The sequence below is a fragment of the Temnothorax curvispinosus genome, unplaced genomic scaffold (genome assembly GCF_003070985.1).
Source record: "Temnothorax curvispinosus isolate PA1 unplaced genomic scaffold, ASM307098v1 QBEX01014279.1, whole genome shotgun sequence".
Classification (NCBI taxonomy): Eukaryota; Metazoa; Arthropoda; class Insecta; order Hymenoptera; family Formicidae; genus Temnothorax; species Temnothorax curvispinosus.
In genome coordinates, this window is record NW_020224059.1 from 641074 (window position 1) to 657797 (window position 16724).

The 16724-nt window shown below is 35.2% G+C and overlaps 1 protein-coding gene across 1 annotated transcript; it reads left to right on the top strand.

Annotated features, from left to right (window-relative positions):
- The first annotated feature begins 4394 nt into the window (after nucleotides 1-4394).
- On the top strand, nucleotides 4395-7086 carry LOC112464514 (palmitoyl-protein thioesterase 1). The gene is made up of 7 exons (XM_025031536.1): nucleotides 4395-4703; nucleotides 5409-5518; nucleotides 5784-5911; nucleotides 6006-6161; nucleotides 6241-6358; nucleotides 6617-6775; nucleotides 6846-7086. Exons 1-7 carry the CDS (start codon nucleotides 4541-4543, stop codon nucleotides 6969-6971), a joined length of 960 nt encoding a protein of 319 aa, XP_024887304.1. The 5' UTR covers nucleotides 4395-4540; the 3' UTR covers nucleotides 6972-7086.
- The last annotated feature ends 9638 nt before the right edge of the window (nucleotides 7087-16724 follow it).

Sequence of the window (16724 nt, forward strand, 5' to 3'; positions counted from 1 at the left end):
CCCCCGCGCGCGGGGGGGGGGCAAAGGGGCCCACGGTGCTTTGGTCGACGGTCAACCTATAGGCGTGCCGCAGCGTGTGCCGGGAACGATTCGCGCGCGTTGCGGCTAGCTGATTAATTAGAACCTCTACCTCTACACACCGGCCCCTTCCCTCTCGCGTTCCCCCCATCGTCAAGGGAACTCGATGTAATTACGGGCATCGGGCGCGCGCGGCCCGTAGCTCCGCGGTCGCGGAGGGGGACGAGCGGCAGGGGGAACGGGATAGGAGGAGAGATGCAAAATGACTGCGCGGGTTGGCCGCCGCCGCGGGGGTGGCACCGAAAAGCACAGTGATTCACGTAGCGCAGTTACCGGTGTGGACGGACGGACGGATGGATGGATGGATGGATGGATGGATGGAGTGGTTGGGACAGACGGTCAGGATGGTTAGGATGGCTAGGTCGGGAAAATCCAACGGCGAAGCCGGAGAAGGCGGTGGAGTCGGACAAACTGGATTCATTACGCCGCGGAAGGAGGTGTAGCGGCGGCGGCGCGAGGGGTGGAAAGTAGCGCGGGAAGCTGATAGAGGAATGCGGGAAGGCGAGAGGGAGGGGGTGGTAGCGCGCGTCACAGCGTATTCGCCACCGGCCGCGGACGTAAAGAGGTGAACTCTTCCGCGCCGATTTTCGGGCCATTACCGGGAACCTCTTCGTCGATCCTTTCGTTAATCCTTTCGCGAGTAAGGAAAGCGTCTTTCCGTTATCGCCGGAAACGGAATATTCTTTTCGTCTTTTGCGTTTTGCACGCAAAAGTTTATTTTGCTTTATTTCTTTTTAAAAGCGTGATAATCGCTTCTTTGCTGTAACGATGAAATAACTCCAAAAACGAAGTTTTCCAGAAAATAAATTTGAATGTTTTAAGGGTGTTCTAAAGAGTTAGTTAAAATGTAACGAAGTGACAAAAATTTAATATCATATTGTGTATTCTCTTTCAAAGTTCGGGGCTAAATTTCAAATCGATTCACAATTTAGATAAAAAGTTATCAATTCTAGAATATCCGTTTTACTGCAAAGTAAAGGGTTTTACAGAGAAAAGTGTAAACATTAAAAAATGTTACTAATATAATTTTACACACAAGCAGATCATTAACAAACAAAAATATAGCAATAAAATTTGAAACGATTTAAAATTTTTTTTGAAAAATTTTTTTGAAAAAAATAGTAGTAACAGTTATTTACAGTCACTAAATCTACGTCTTTTACATTCTATTAGATGTTCCGTAAATATTTATATACATTTTTTTGTCTTTGGATCCCTGGAGATTCGAATTAATATCAGACTTTTTAAGATTTCCTGCATACTTTTAGTTGGGACGGTACCTATATAGAACATCCTTAAATCATTAAAATTTTGTAATATTATTTTTAAATGTAATAACTCTGATGATTTTGGTGTAATAACTGATTATAGAGGAATAAAAATATATCTAATTATATGTATATTACCTCTTCGTTAATTCTTTGGCGACTTATAATATAGGAATGGTTAAATATGACTGAAATTAAGTATAATTTGACACTATGAATTTAACAGTGTAGAAAAACTTTATATCCAATCTCCTGGTATAACATATTTCGCGATTACATCGAACACACAAGTGGAAAAAAATCTAAAATAATGTAAAATATATAAAGCTTCATTTGTCCACAGAGGGTTGGAGTACCTAAATTTAATTCGACGGATTTGCGTAATATTCCCGCGGATATTGCGCGAAAGGGGAAAACGGATAGTAAATTTCCTTCGCGAGGAATTTCTTAACCGCAACCATCCTGAATCTTACCCCTGAGTCCACCTCTCAGGAAGATTTCCGGTTAATTTGTTACTCATTGGACTGGCCGGCACTCGCTGCAGCCGTTGCCCACCTATTTAATATGTCGATCTCCCTTTCCATCATCTCCTCGATCGATCTCTGCCTCCTTCCGTCTCCCTGCCTCTCCCCCCAACCCCTTTTCCTCCTCAAACTCAACCCTTCCGCTTCCCTTATCCGCATCTCTTTCCTCTCTTAGTGCTTATGATTTCGAAAACGTCTATTCCCGGTTTTCTGCGAAAACCCGTCTTTAAAAATCGTCTTTTGTTTCTTAGCCCTTTATGTATTTCCTTACTGTATATACTTTTATCGTCCAAAAATAAAGATTTAAGAGACAATTTATACAAATTAAGTATACTTAGATATGAGGAATATATTATTATTGAGATTAATCGAATCACACCAAGAAGATTATTATGATAATAACTGTTAATTATTATTGACTTAAATCACTCTTGGATGTCGCTAAACTTCATCGACTTCCATCGACATTACAACCGTTAATTATTGATTTAAATCATTGTCTTGGAAATCGCTGAACTCCATCAACTTCCATCGATATAAATAACTTTTGATTGTTTTACTTCGGATTATCAAACTTTAATCAATATCTTCGAATTATGCTTGAAATTATTAAATCGGAATTTAAGACGGACCCGTTTTGAGTTAAAAATGTTAAAATCATACACAAAAGTTTCATTAAATAATCTCAGAACACGATTGTCTTGGATAATAAGGATTAGCATATAAATAATCAATAATCTGAAAACTCTCGATCGTTCTTAGATTTAAATTTAACGAAGTCCAGCAAATGGAGTTCAATTGTTGGTGTAGCGAAAGTTATTAAACAATTTCTTCCCAGAGTGACGAAGTACGAAGAATCGTGTGGCGACTCACGAAAGCTCCACCACGAGATCGCGTATACAATAGCCCGGGTCTTTTCCCGCCCGATGACGATGGCCGTCAGCACAGATCCGCTTTAAGTGATTACTGCATTTCCATACGCGGGCAGAACGCCGAAGAACGGAAACAATGTATCCCCGGAACAAGCGGCTTGGATATCGTGCATTGTGCTCCGGATATCGCGGCGATTCGCTAAACAAAAACGGCCACTGGTTCGCCATTCCTGCACCCGCCCCAACCACCGCGGCGTCTTCCCCTCCGACGGGGGAGACGCCAACCCGCCCGGATCCGTTTCTTCCGCCAACCGCGAGGAACGAATGGCAATGGCATTCGTTAATGCGCGGAAATAACAACGAGATACGATGCGATGCGATGTAATGCGCTTTCACGACGGCGGACCGTAAACCTGCATCCGTATATCGCCTACGTACTTATTGGGATTGCGTTACAATTCAGGATCGCTCGATTTATAATGTGAATCTGTAATTGTGATTTCCATCACGATTGACTAGCATCAAATATTAAGGTATTTTCTCTCTTTTTTTAAATTATTTTTTCTTTATATGTATATTATTATATTTCTTTATATATTTTTTTTCTTTATATATCTTTACGTATTATATCTCTTTTTTTATACATATATCTTTATACATTATTTTTTTTATTTATCCTAGGTAAAAAAATTTCCTTTAAACGTGTATAATTATATTGAATTATATGTATATAAAATATGCTTATACAGGTTTTCTTTCTCTTGTATAATTTCTGTTCGCATATACAGAAAAATAAGATGTATTATAATAATATATATGTATATGTCTTGTATGTAATATAATTAATGGAATTTTAAAAACAAAATTCCGAGTGAAATCTTGAACTTGAAAATAGATAAAAACTGAAAAATTATTTTTATTTTCTTCATGAACGTATATGAGCTTTGTTAAAAGAAAAGAGAGTGGCACTCTATGCTTATATCTCGTCAGCGGATATACTATTCAAATTTTTATTTTTACATTCTTTTTCTCTCCTTTCTCTAAGAGCAATATGTTTCTTTTAAATTGTTTTATTTTTGCAATATGCTAATTTGATTTGTGTGTACATATTGTGCTGAACATCGAATATACGTATGTATAATAAATTTGAAAAATTTAATATATAGGTAGGTAATTTAATTATAATAAATTTGGAAATTTGAAAGAGAAATTTTTAGATCATGGATATAGTCGTAATATAGTTAAAATAGACAAAAATCCTCTCCACGGATAAAAATTCATTTAAAGTTATTTTTAAAATTATTTTTACTGACAAATGTTAATTTTCGAAGGTTTACTCAAATCTTTCTTTTTATTATAATAAATTACAAGTACGTTTTAGCATATCAAATTAAATATCACGTTAGATCGAGCAAAATATAAGATTTTTCTTATAGAGAAGTGACGCCAAAGCGCTATAATGAAATTAATAATATATTATATGTATATATATGTATATTCGGGACGAAAACGACGAATTTGCAATGCAGAAATCTATATTACTGAACGAGCGTCTCGAGAAACTTGCCGATGCGGGCAATGCGTGGCGCGTCGGTCGTCGGTCAAACGCACGCGATAAAAACGCACATTCACGTGTATGCTCCGAGCTCCGAGTGTCACTCTCAGCTGCTGCCGCGCTCAGCTGCGCCCAGCTCCCAGCTGCGTCCGACCACCGGCGATGATTAACGGTGTCGCAAAAAGCGTTGCGAAGCGTCGATTCGCGTTAGTTGCTTCAACATAAGCGCGGTCGACGGTCGACATGGATCACGTCGCGGTGGAGCCGACGATAAGTCGTACCTGCTTACTTCTCGTCATCGTGATACTTTTCTTCGCGAATGCCGGCCGTTGTTTACGCGAGGAGGAAAGGGGTGTGACAACCGGTGACGGTTCGCCGGTGCCGGTGGTGCTCTGGCATGGAATGGGTAGGTGATCTCCGACCGCCCGTTCAAAATACTCCACTTCCTCACTTTCTAAACCTAAACGCTCACTTTCCGCGCTTTCCTGCACATGTTTTTTTTCCCCTCCCCTCCACAGGATTACATTTGCCGTAATCTCCGCTGCGGTAATTACCAGCAAACTAGTTGCAATATCTTTTGCGCGCAATCATCAAATTAAATCTGATCTCATTTTGTGAATAAAGAACGTTTCTTTCTGTAATTGCCTTAAAACAAGCTCGTTATGGAGATTAGATACACTTATCACGCACTTATCGGTATTTATGCGTGTATAAATGTTGTGATATCTTTATCGTTTAAAAATACAGTGAATTATGGAGATAGAATTTTCCTTATAATTAGCAAGTGGAATAATATCAGTTAGTTTGCATAATATACGTTTAAAGTCATAACAAAGTCGTAACGAAGATTCTAAATTTTGCCTCACAGAGATCCACTGTTGTTTATTTCTAGTATCTTGAATAATTCAAGACGTCTCAAATTCACAGTCTCTGGATTTTTATTTCTTTAGGAAATACCATTAATAAATATCACTCACTTAATTCTACTCAAATATTGAATTTGTTTTTTTCTTTTGACTTGGAGTGTTCTGATATTTCCAGTTTTTTATTGTTTAGCGTTTCTTTCCGTTTTATTCAGAGATAAAAGCAGAGATAAATATATCTTTTGCAGGTGATAGTTGCTGCTTCTCTTTCAGCCTTGGAAAAATACAACGGATCCTTGAAGCCGAAATCCCTGGGGTTTATGTCCATTCCATACGTATTGGGAACAACGAGATAGAGGTTGGACATGATTATCAATAATTTCGAAAACATATATTTGGAAAAATGTTCCATATAAGTATGAAATTTATCTTACATCTTTATCTCCTGTCCTTTGGCCCAAGTGTTCCTGAATTTATACTTGATTCGTTTATTTTAATTTCTTTTTTCTGTATATAAACCTTTTTATGTCTGATAATCATATATTATTTTTGTGCTTACAATTTTGCGCTATTATTCTGTTTTGTTTTAATGCAAAATCAAGACGTAACGTCTTTTCTTATAGGATGTTGAGAACAGCTACTTCGGAAATATTAATGATCAAATAAAGCACGTGTGCGAGCAACTGTCGCAAGACACAAATCTCCAAAATGGATACAATGCCATTGGCTTCTCACAAGGGGGTCAATTCCTGTAAATTGTTTCGTTTATTAATTCTTTAATCCCTTGCGGTATCCATGTAAAATTTTAATCAGTCCTTGGTGTGTAACGTCGTTCTGTATTTTAGGAGAGCAGTAGCTCAGAGATGCCCCAATCCTCCAATGTTGAATTTGATATCTTTAGGCGGTCAGCATCAAGGTGTTTTCGGTATACCAAAGTGCTCAGATACATCTCGATTATGCAATTACATGCGTCGCATGCTTCACCTCGGCGCATATTTATGGTATTCGCTTACGTGACCTTCGAAGTTATTTAGCATCATTTAGCAGAAACGCTCTCTAGTGTTTTAATCTTTTCCTTAGGTACGTTCAAAACTCGTTGATACAAGCTTCTTTCTGGCACGATCCCTTGCAGGAGGATGAATATCAAAGGAAAAATCTTTTCCTTGCCGAGATCAATAATGAAAATGTTAACAACACGGTGAGTGTAATCATGTATTAGAATTTTAAATTTGATATAAATCATGAATATGTTCTATATCACTTGTTATGTGTAAGTGAGGCACATCTTGCGTCATGATTAAAATGACTGTGACGTATCTTACATAATGTTTACCGCACGATACAGAACTTTAACGATATTATCATAAAAATATAAGACAGGCACAGTAAAATAGAAATTACATTATAAAAATATTAATTAATATTTTTGTTATTTATATTGATTATGTCGCAACAGGAATATAAGAATAATCTTCAAAAGCTTCGAGCTTTAGTTCTCGTTAAATTCGAGAATGATACAATGGTCGAACCAGTGGAGACAGAATGGTTCGGATTCTACAAGCCTGGCCAGGCCAAGGAGGTGCAGAAGTTGCAGCAAAGTGAGCTGTACCAACAGGTACACACTCGTGCGATTGTTTTAAAAACATAGTCGCTCAATGCATATATTATTGATTCGTCATTCGTAGGACTGGCTCGGATTACGCGCAATGGAAAACGCCGGCAAGGTCTATTATCTTTCACTACCTGGTGAGCACTTGCAATTTACGGCTGACTGGTTCATCGAGAATATAATTAAAAAGTATTTAATATAATTGAACAGATCTATTTATAAGAATTTAAGAATTCCATGACTTAGATGACGTAGACGTGTGGTATGCACGTATATAGTGTAAAAAGAGGAATTTTAATAAAAAAAATTATCCACTACATTTTAATTCCCTCTTCTTCTAATCTCCCATTTCTTTCTTTCTATCTCTGTCGAACACAGGTGATTTAATTTTGCTGATTAAATATCTTTTCATTACTGCTAATTAGTAATTTTTTCGTGTCAGATAATCATAATTTTATATATATGTTGAAAATTCACAAAGATATTGGAATATGAGCTGTGCTAGCAAATTAAACTTAATGAATAATTTCATCCTGATATTTTCTTTCATGTAACGCCAACAACAGCGAGTACAAAGAGTACAAAGAGAAGGATATACGGTGATTTTTTTCAGGTCATATATATACGTGTGTATATAAGGGAAAGTAATTTATACTGCAACCAATAAGAGAGTGATTCTTCATGAAACGATCAAAAAGTACTGTACCATTTTTTCGAGTCATTTTTTTGTTCTCGAGAAAAATGTTCTATTCCGTCAAAAAAGATGAGAATTATTTTTCAAAATTAAGTTTGAAAATTTTACATTTGTGCATATGCGACCTGATCCATTAATGATTTACGAGGGCAGAACCCCAACTCGTAAATTAAAAAAATTATGAAACTTTGACATATTAAAACTAAAACAATAGGCCAACTTCCAGGAGTTGATTTTATTTTTCAGAGTAAATTTGAGCAGTAAAAAATAGTTCATAACAGTTACATATCGGGACATCTTCTATGTATTGCCAAAATTTTATACCTTTTCAAATTTTTCTGTTGGGGATCTTCCCTTATTAACAGATTTAATTAATGCATTTATACATGGAGGGGTAAAAGCCATAGTGGTGCATGTAAGTCAAATTTTTTAAGATATTGACTTGTGTGCATAGATGCAATCTATACAATCTATAATTGCATCTATGCACACGAGTCAATATTTAAAAAAATTTGACTTACACCACTATGGCTTTTACCCCCCTACATATAGTACATATACATACATAGCATTGTATATTATACATACATGTGTATGTAACATATGTATATTGTATATACATAAAATATATGTCATAATTTGTTTCGACATTCCTTCTAATTTGCTCATTACTCGGGATCTGCCGCCGTTATTTCACGCTGGTAACTCTCTTCCTCGCGGAATAATAACGCGCGCTCGGAACTGCGCGCGCGGAGGGCCGATCGAAGAGAGCCGCAAAAGAGAATGCAACGTAATTCGTACTGTTCATTGTCGCATGACGCGATTGTATATAGAACGGGGTGAGGAGGGGGTGGTTGGCGGGGCGGAGCGAGGGGACGGCAGGAGAGAGAAGTAGAGAACCGCGGCTCCGAGAGGCAGGCAGGCAGGAGAGGGTGCGCCGCCACTATCCGTCCGCACCCTCCCCCGCTCCAGACTCCTCTGCCTCTCCCTCGCCCCCGCCCCCCACCTCTTTTCGCCCCCGCGTTGCACAACAAAGCCGCGGGATGAGAAAACATTAATCTAGGCATGTTTTGCAATCTCGCCGCTCGCGGTGTAGCTACATATAATGGAACGCTGTTATTGCTACGCTGTTATGGCGTGCGCACAATGTTCGTTTCGTGCCTCTTCCCTCCCCCCCTTCCCCGACGTCGTCGTCGTTGTCGTCGTGGTCGCCACCACCGCCGCCGCCGCCGCCGCCGCCGTCGTCGTCGTACAGATTGGAGGCGCGCACGTGTGTTCGCCAGCGACCAAGATTAATATTTTGAAGGTAACGAAATGACGACGCGAAGATTCGTCGTCGAGGATAACATTGCGGCGCAAGGGCAGGACACAGGTGTTCGGCGCCGCGGGGGGTGGCTGCTATCGGAGTATCGATACCTTCCGCTCCGCGTACATGCACACGTCGTACTTTCGGCATATTAACCCTTTGACGGTAGACGCTGAGTATTTACATACGTTCAACAGTAAGACGTCCGCAATAAAAACAGAAACGAAATTTTAAGCGAATAATCGATTAATCAACGTCGTTATTTTATGTTGATTAATTTAAAAATAATTGGGCAGCGTGCGTTTTGGATGTATGATAACATGTAAAATATATAATTTTATTATTATAATATATAGGTACATATATTTACGAAAATAATTAATAGTTTTAATAATTGTCATTATTACAAAAATGTGCCCTCGTATCTCTCGCCTTTTGCTTTACTATGTATTTTATTCGCGTTTCTTGATTAAATAAATAAACCGTCTTTGTGATACGTCCGGACCACCGCCGCGCCACCCTCTTCTTTTCGCTCGTTCCATCCCTCATTAAATGCGAACGATGAAGCGACCAAGAACACCGCTAGGATTATTACCGAGAGGCCGGCACATCCCTTCGGCGCCCAATCGTGGATGTCCTTAGAAGGGCCGCCTCTCGTTGCGATTTCACCCCCCGGCGAGGTGCGCGGCGCCGATGAAGGAGAGGGAGAGATGCAATAAATAGCGGACAGGCCGCGATGCGCCGGTCGCAACCTTCGGATGATAAACTGATGTAAATCGGCTCGCTAAAGAGCCTTGGAATTTGCGACAGAATTAAGTAAGATGAAAGCAATTAAACTTATATTTGGTTTATTTATATCACTTTAAATTTCAGTTACTTAAATTGACTTGAAAGAAAACATTGAAATTGTCACACGATCACGTGATTTAAATAAAGAAGACGCTATTGAATAAGAGAATAAAAGGACAGCCATTAAATCACATAAGAAATCAAGGGTAAATTTGATGTAAAAATGACGATAATGATTCACATTAAATTTAAATATTTTGAAGATAATCTTATTGTAAAGAAGGATATCACAGCAGAAGTTGCCACATAGAAATTGAGTATTTTTTTATTTTGAGGGTTTGTGATAGAAGTATTGGGTTGGCAAATAAGTTCGTTCGGTTTTTTGACTGGTTTTGAATGGAAAAAACCGAACGAACTTATTTGCCAACCCAATATAAGAAAACTGTATACGATATGCGCTAATAATGATTAATATCTTTTGCAAAATTGTAAAGCAATTCCCCATTAGATTTTACAAGACGGGCAATATCGAAATCCGAATACTGTTCAGTCGTCAGGATAGCCTTGCTACTTCAAGGCTTTCCCCTTTTCTAAAATTGCGAAGTTAAAGCGGTGTCTTTGTGAACTCGCTCGTGGTTCGTCGGATGTCTCGACGACGTGTCGCCCTTTTCTCCCTCGACGGAAGTTTTATCGAGGAAAACTTGACAAGTTATTAATAGGAGCCTCTTTTCTGATATCTCTCGTTTCCCGCGTTTTCGCGAATTAACATCCCTAAGGCCCTTTTTCGATACAGCGACACTGACGAGGATAACAGAAAAAAAACCATAGAAATGTATGTGTTATACGTTTATAATATTGTATAGTTCCGCAAGATAAATTTTCGTTTACTCGCGAAGAATCTTTTACGTGGAAAATTTATTATTATACAAATCTATGTTCTTTCATAGAAAAATTTTGTAAAACGAGTCGTGATAATTGTTATTTTATTACTTATATATTTTCACATTCTGATTAATAATAATTTTTGAAAAATGGATACATCGCGTGAAATATAAAAAGAAATAAAAAAATTAAAAGGCAATTTTTAGGTATTTTTAGGTATAGCCGAGTTAAGAATTAACGAAATTTTTTTCGTTATCACACAGAAAAAAAGTGTCAAATACGCAAGAATATAGATATGATCTTCTTACAAGAATTTCAACTTTTTATTTTAATTTTTTTTTCTTGGTTGAACTATATGAAACTTTGTTTAACTATATACATGACTGCATTCAAGCACGTTTTCTTCATTTAACGTGATATAATCTTATTTCAAGGTTTTATCTACATTCTTGCGTATATTCGTATATACAAGTATATCAATATTGATTTGACTGCACTTCTTTTTTTCTATGCAGGTCGCGGCTTTGGCAGATTTAATCAAAAAACGGCTTCGTCGGAACCATTTAAATTACCAATCCCGTTATCGCCCCTCGCGCCAATTGATGCCTCAACATTTTCATCGACGGCGAATCAGCTTTGAATCAGTCAGAAAACACATTGAGACGCACCGTAGAGGGCTAAGTTTAATTACGAGTCCGAGTTGCGAGTGGTGATGCAGCGATGTTGTCGCGTCAATGACTTCGAGTGAATTCATCAGCGAGCGACGCGAATACACCCCCTGAAAGGGAGCACAAATTTTTGTCCGATGAATTAGGACGCGGTGCCCGCGCACCGCCGCTCCTTTGACTCGAACGTGACAATATGAATATTAAACTATTGTTACGCGTATGCAGGGCGCAGCCACCCTCGTCCACCCTTGGGTCCGTGACTCTTGGCCGCGAGGATTACTCTGTTTCGCTCTGTCTCTCGTCTGTTTCCCTCCTCCGGTCTAATTTCAGGGAACCTTGATAAACTCTCTCGAGCTCTCTCTCGCATTTTACTCAACCACAAGAGAAAATGTATTATTCGAACAATGGTGCCGTCAAATTCTCTTTAGAAATCGACAGTTATATAATTCATGTGTCATATAATCATTTTGCTTACATATATTTTGAAAAAGGTATATTGTAAGATTTATATTCAATATTAATAAATTATTTCCTGTCGTCTAATAAAGCAGTAAATTTTATTGAATTTTCTGTAAGTAATGTTTACTTGTTGCGTTTGCGTCATCACTGTTATCCTTTTGAGAGAAACAAAAAAGGAAAGAGAGACAGACAAACGGAAAAAATTATTTTTTAAATATTAATAAAATATTTAGAAATTCCGAGTTTACAAATTTTAGTTTTAAAATTTACAAGAACTCTCCTCGGTGTTCTCGAGTTTTAAAAATCTGTGAAACCAAAATATGCCTGGATCTCTTAATTATTGACTATATTCCAGAATTCGTTAATTCTTTAAAAAGAAAACAATTATAAACTGATTGTGAGTAAAGATCTTAAAGACTTTAATTTTTTAAATTTAGGTAAGCAATTCTATTATATATTATTTGCGCACTTTTATTTATATTTTTTGTTACATTAATACTATTACGTTATTATTTAACACTGTGCACCTTGTCCTCCTCTCTCTTTCTCTCCTCTTAGAGGATTTTGTTCAAAGTATAACAAATGATAGTTCTCTTTTCCTCTTTGACTCCTTTCTTCTCATGACAAAAATTATTTTGTGGAATTTTCTCTTTTTCGCGATGTTAGATCTCTATTTTCTACAGGCAACCCTTTCCTTTCACGCGGCGCGTTATATTCGCATCGCTTTACTCTCGCCGTCATCGGTAAATTTTCTCTTTGTAGATTTTTGTCGGCGTACCTTCAGCTGGGCGTGCTGCGCGAAAGAGACGCGATACACGTACGCCTGTATGTATTCGGCGAAATTACATTAACGAGATACATCTAGACGAGCGCGGTCTGCGATTTCGCTAACATCTCCTGCGAATCTCGCAAATTAAGTAACGTGCGTTTAAAGAGCGAACCATTCGTCCGTACATATATTATTCCTATAAAAAGAGGTGAATAAATATGAAATTATATAACGTCTATATTTCAGACTATTAAGATCTTATAATGTAAAATAAAAATAGAAATAGAAATAGAAATTCTTTAATTGTTGATTATTAGAATTATTTATAATAATTCAAAATTCCTTTAGAAGTTTTAAAAAAATGCGTGAAGAATGTATTATAAATGTTTTAAATTTTTAAATTTCAAGAATTTTTTAATTTATTAAAAAATTTATTAAATTGTTATGTCGTGAAGTAATACATCGATGTTGACTTTCTTTAAAACCGTAGTTAAAAATTTTTTATATATTCAGGTCAACTTTCCCTGAGCAAAGAATTATTTGAAAAATATAAAAAATGCTCTTCAGTATTTAAATTTCATACATTCTTGTATTTTCTGATTCTTAAATTTTTATAACTTTTAAATCACTGCATCGCGTTAAATCTTATATATTTAGATCCTTTTTAAGATTTTTTATTTGATGATCTTTATACTTTCTGAGATAATATATCTTTTTTTAAACTCATATCTTTCTTCATAAATACCTCCTGAATCTTTATATGTGTATCTTTTAGCTCTTGAAGTTTACATTAATGAGAGATTAGATCAATTTTCTACTTTAACTGCTGCTTATTTAATTTGTAATTAATTAATCGTAAAAAATAAATAATAAATCGATAAGTTTAATAAATTATGGTTTAGATTAACACAAAACCAGTTGATGCGTAATTACGGCTTGTTATTAAATAAGTAGGCGCAATTTATGGTGTCCGGTTGTATTGAGAAATTTAGAGCAAAAATAAAAAGACAAAGCCCGCCACACTCATTATCTTTAGGATGAATTAGCTGAGATATTATGTACCGCGTATACCCCGTCTACCGACGTAATCAATGAATGGACCAGGCGGACAATCCCTCTGTGACAAAAGCCCGACATTTTTCGGCTTTTCAGTCTCATTACCGTAATAATGCAAATGAAAAGGAATTTCGCGAGTTTGTTCGGCGTCTGCTTTTCTTGCTTTATGCGACCAACATCTCCATTTTTCGTCCACCGTTCTACCAGAGGACTTAATGCCGAAGAGATAGAACGTTGATTAGTTATCCGTCCATATGCTTAATTAATTAACGTACCTATTCATTATATCATAGAAAAAGCGTACTCGAGGTATTAACTCATATGAGTATTTACGTAAGGAAAAATTACGTGTGATGGTTGCGTTGTAGAATGTGATAATAAGTAGTCTAAAATTATATAAAAAATTAGATGTATATAATTAATTTAACTTTATTATAATTACCCAAATTATACATTAGTATACATAAATTACTACAATTATTTATGTTATTATGTATGTACATACGCAGTAAAAAATTTTGTGTTAAATTTAACACATTTCACATGTCCCAATTTATCCACTCAAATTTTCGTGTTAATTTAACATAAAGCAAATATGTAAAAAAATAACAAATATAATATGTAAAAAATTAACATAAAAATTTAACATTTAGACGCTATCAGAAATCAAAGTTTATGTTAAATTGACATCTCTATAGTGTTAAATGTAATTAAGATAAGATGTTATTTTAACATTTGAGAGAAGTATCTATTTTTAGTTTTGATCTTTTTATGATGAATAACATAAGAATTATGTCAATTTAACACATAGTAACTGTTATAAAAAGGAAGATAACACAATTTATCTGTTCACTTTATCTTTAACATATAAAATATGTCACCAAGAATTCATGCACTTAATTACATATAAATTGTGTTATTTTAACTCTTAAAAATGGTTAATATTAATTTAACATAGAAAAGTTAAGTAACACAACAACGATATGTTGAATTAACATACAACTGTGTCAGAAATTTAACACAAAACTTTCTACACAGGAAAATTTTAACACAAATACAAAATGTTTTTGACGTAGATTGTAGAACTACGTCTTTCTCGGAGGGTATAAGTTTTTGAAAGCTCTCGATGTAAGCTAAATGTTTTCATAGTTAATTTTTCGATATGGGTTTGTTCTCGAAAAGTATTAAAGGAAAATATACTTTATTATATAGTTTTTGAAAGATTTCGATGTAAGCTAAATGTTTTCGCTCATCGTTGGTTATGTTCTCTTGATACTTCATCGATTTTTCGAAAATTTTTTAATATTGGGAATTTTGGATAGTGCGACCTCTTCGTTGGTTGCTAAATGTTTTCGCTCTTCGTTGGTTATGTTCTATTCTAATAGACGTAGTTCTACGTGTTAATTGCGGCACAGTTGTTACTGCAGTGCTTGTTATTTTTTTTACTGTGTACTTAATTATATGAAATGCTTGCTAATTATACAAGATACTTTCAAACTGATGAAACAATTGAAAAGAGAATGATTTTTTATAAAAAATCACTCGAAAATGTAAAATAATTTTTTTATACGTGGCTTTATTTCCGAGTATCAGAAACATATAAGTAAAAGACTGTTAATACTTAACTTCTTATAATATAACTTTCTTCGTAAATATATAGCAATGCACCTGTAATATGTAATTATATATATTTTTTAAATGCAATTCATGTGTATTTTAACATTATTGAATTTATTTAATTATGGTCTACATAAAAGTATTAGAATTATGAATTATTAAAAGTTAAAAATATCAAGCTAAAATAATCAAAAAGTATATATTTTATATCAGAATACATATATCCAATGTAATGTAAAATATTTTATATTAATTTTTCAATGATCTTACTTTAACATTTTAGTGAAAGGAATAGATTTATGTAAAAAGAAACATATATGGTTTCGCTTGAAGAAAAAGTAAATTGTAGGTACACAGTGTTGCATGTGCACACATACAAAAAAAGTGAAATATAAGTACATAGTAGAAAGTTATACTTTAGTACATTCATTAGCAGTTTCCGATGTCGCAACTTCTATTAATTACAAGACAAACATTCCTTGTTTGATTTATGTAATCCTAATTGAATTATAAATTACAAATTGTAAATTATTTGTAAATAATAAACTATGATTAATTGTAATTAATTGTAAAATTAATTTCACAATGTTTTTGTTTTAAGATTAATATTGCTTAGATAAGAAATGATGTTAAAATTAGCATACAGACGCGTAATTATTTGTATTAATCTGGCTTTTTAATAAATTTTATTATCCAATTATCTAATGTATATTTGCCAATTACATAATACAAAAAATAAGAAAATAAAAAAAAAAAAAAAAAAAAAAAAACAAGAGGTGTACTCCTCCAATAATTAAAACTTTAAATTTGACAATGATATTTAATGAAAATTATAGTTATACAGCAATTTAATAAAATTAAGTACCGTAGACGCGCTATTAAATAATTAAATTAATGATTCAACTTTCAAATGTGGCGAGGCAATCGATCAGGCGGAAAATCAATATTTTACATGCGATGGCCTTTTAGATTTTATCATGGCGACGATGTTTTGCGCTCAAATAGATAAATCATTCCATCCGATACGAGACATATCCGAAATAGAAAGCGACGAATGAATGAATCGCGATTGCGAGTAATCGCGATCGTAATCGGGAGATGTCGATGCGACGCGATGTATTGTCTCTCCGTAGAAAGTTTTTATTTCAATGCGATAACGAGGAAACTTCGCGAACGCTAAGTATCGTGCATTCTTAGTCGCTGGACTTTATTTCGATCCCTTCGTTCAAATATTAATAAGAAACGGGGTAGAAACTGGGTCAAGATTGATTAAAGATTTTCTTCGCGTTATTACATTCGGAGAGTAAGAAAAAAGCAGACCTAGCTTTCTAATAATAACTAATATCCGCTAATAATAACCGTTTATTATTAGGAGCTGCACGAGAAGATAAAAAGCATGCAAAAGATACTTTTTTAACGTAATACATTCGTGCTACAGTATATGCCACGCAAACAAATTATTAAGGAAAGAAACAATCGAGAGAATGCATAACAGCGACTTTAGATATTGTAACTGTTTAAAAAAAACCTTCTGTAGTAAAAGAACGGAAAAAATTGAAAAATATGGAAAAGAGATAGAATTCGAGATAGAAAAGAGAGAAAGAGAAAATATATCGACCAACGTCCATGACGAAACAAGATCATGGATATATAAACGTATTCATGAAATAATAAGTTACACATGAAATAATATTAAAAATATTAATCTAAGAAGG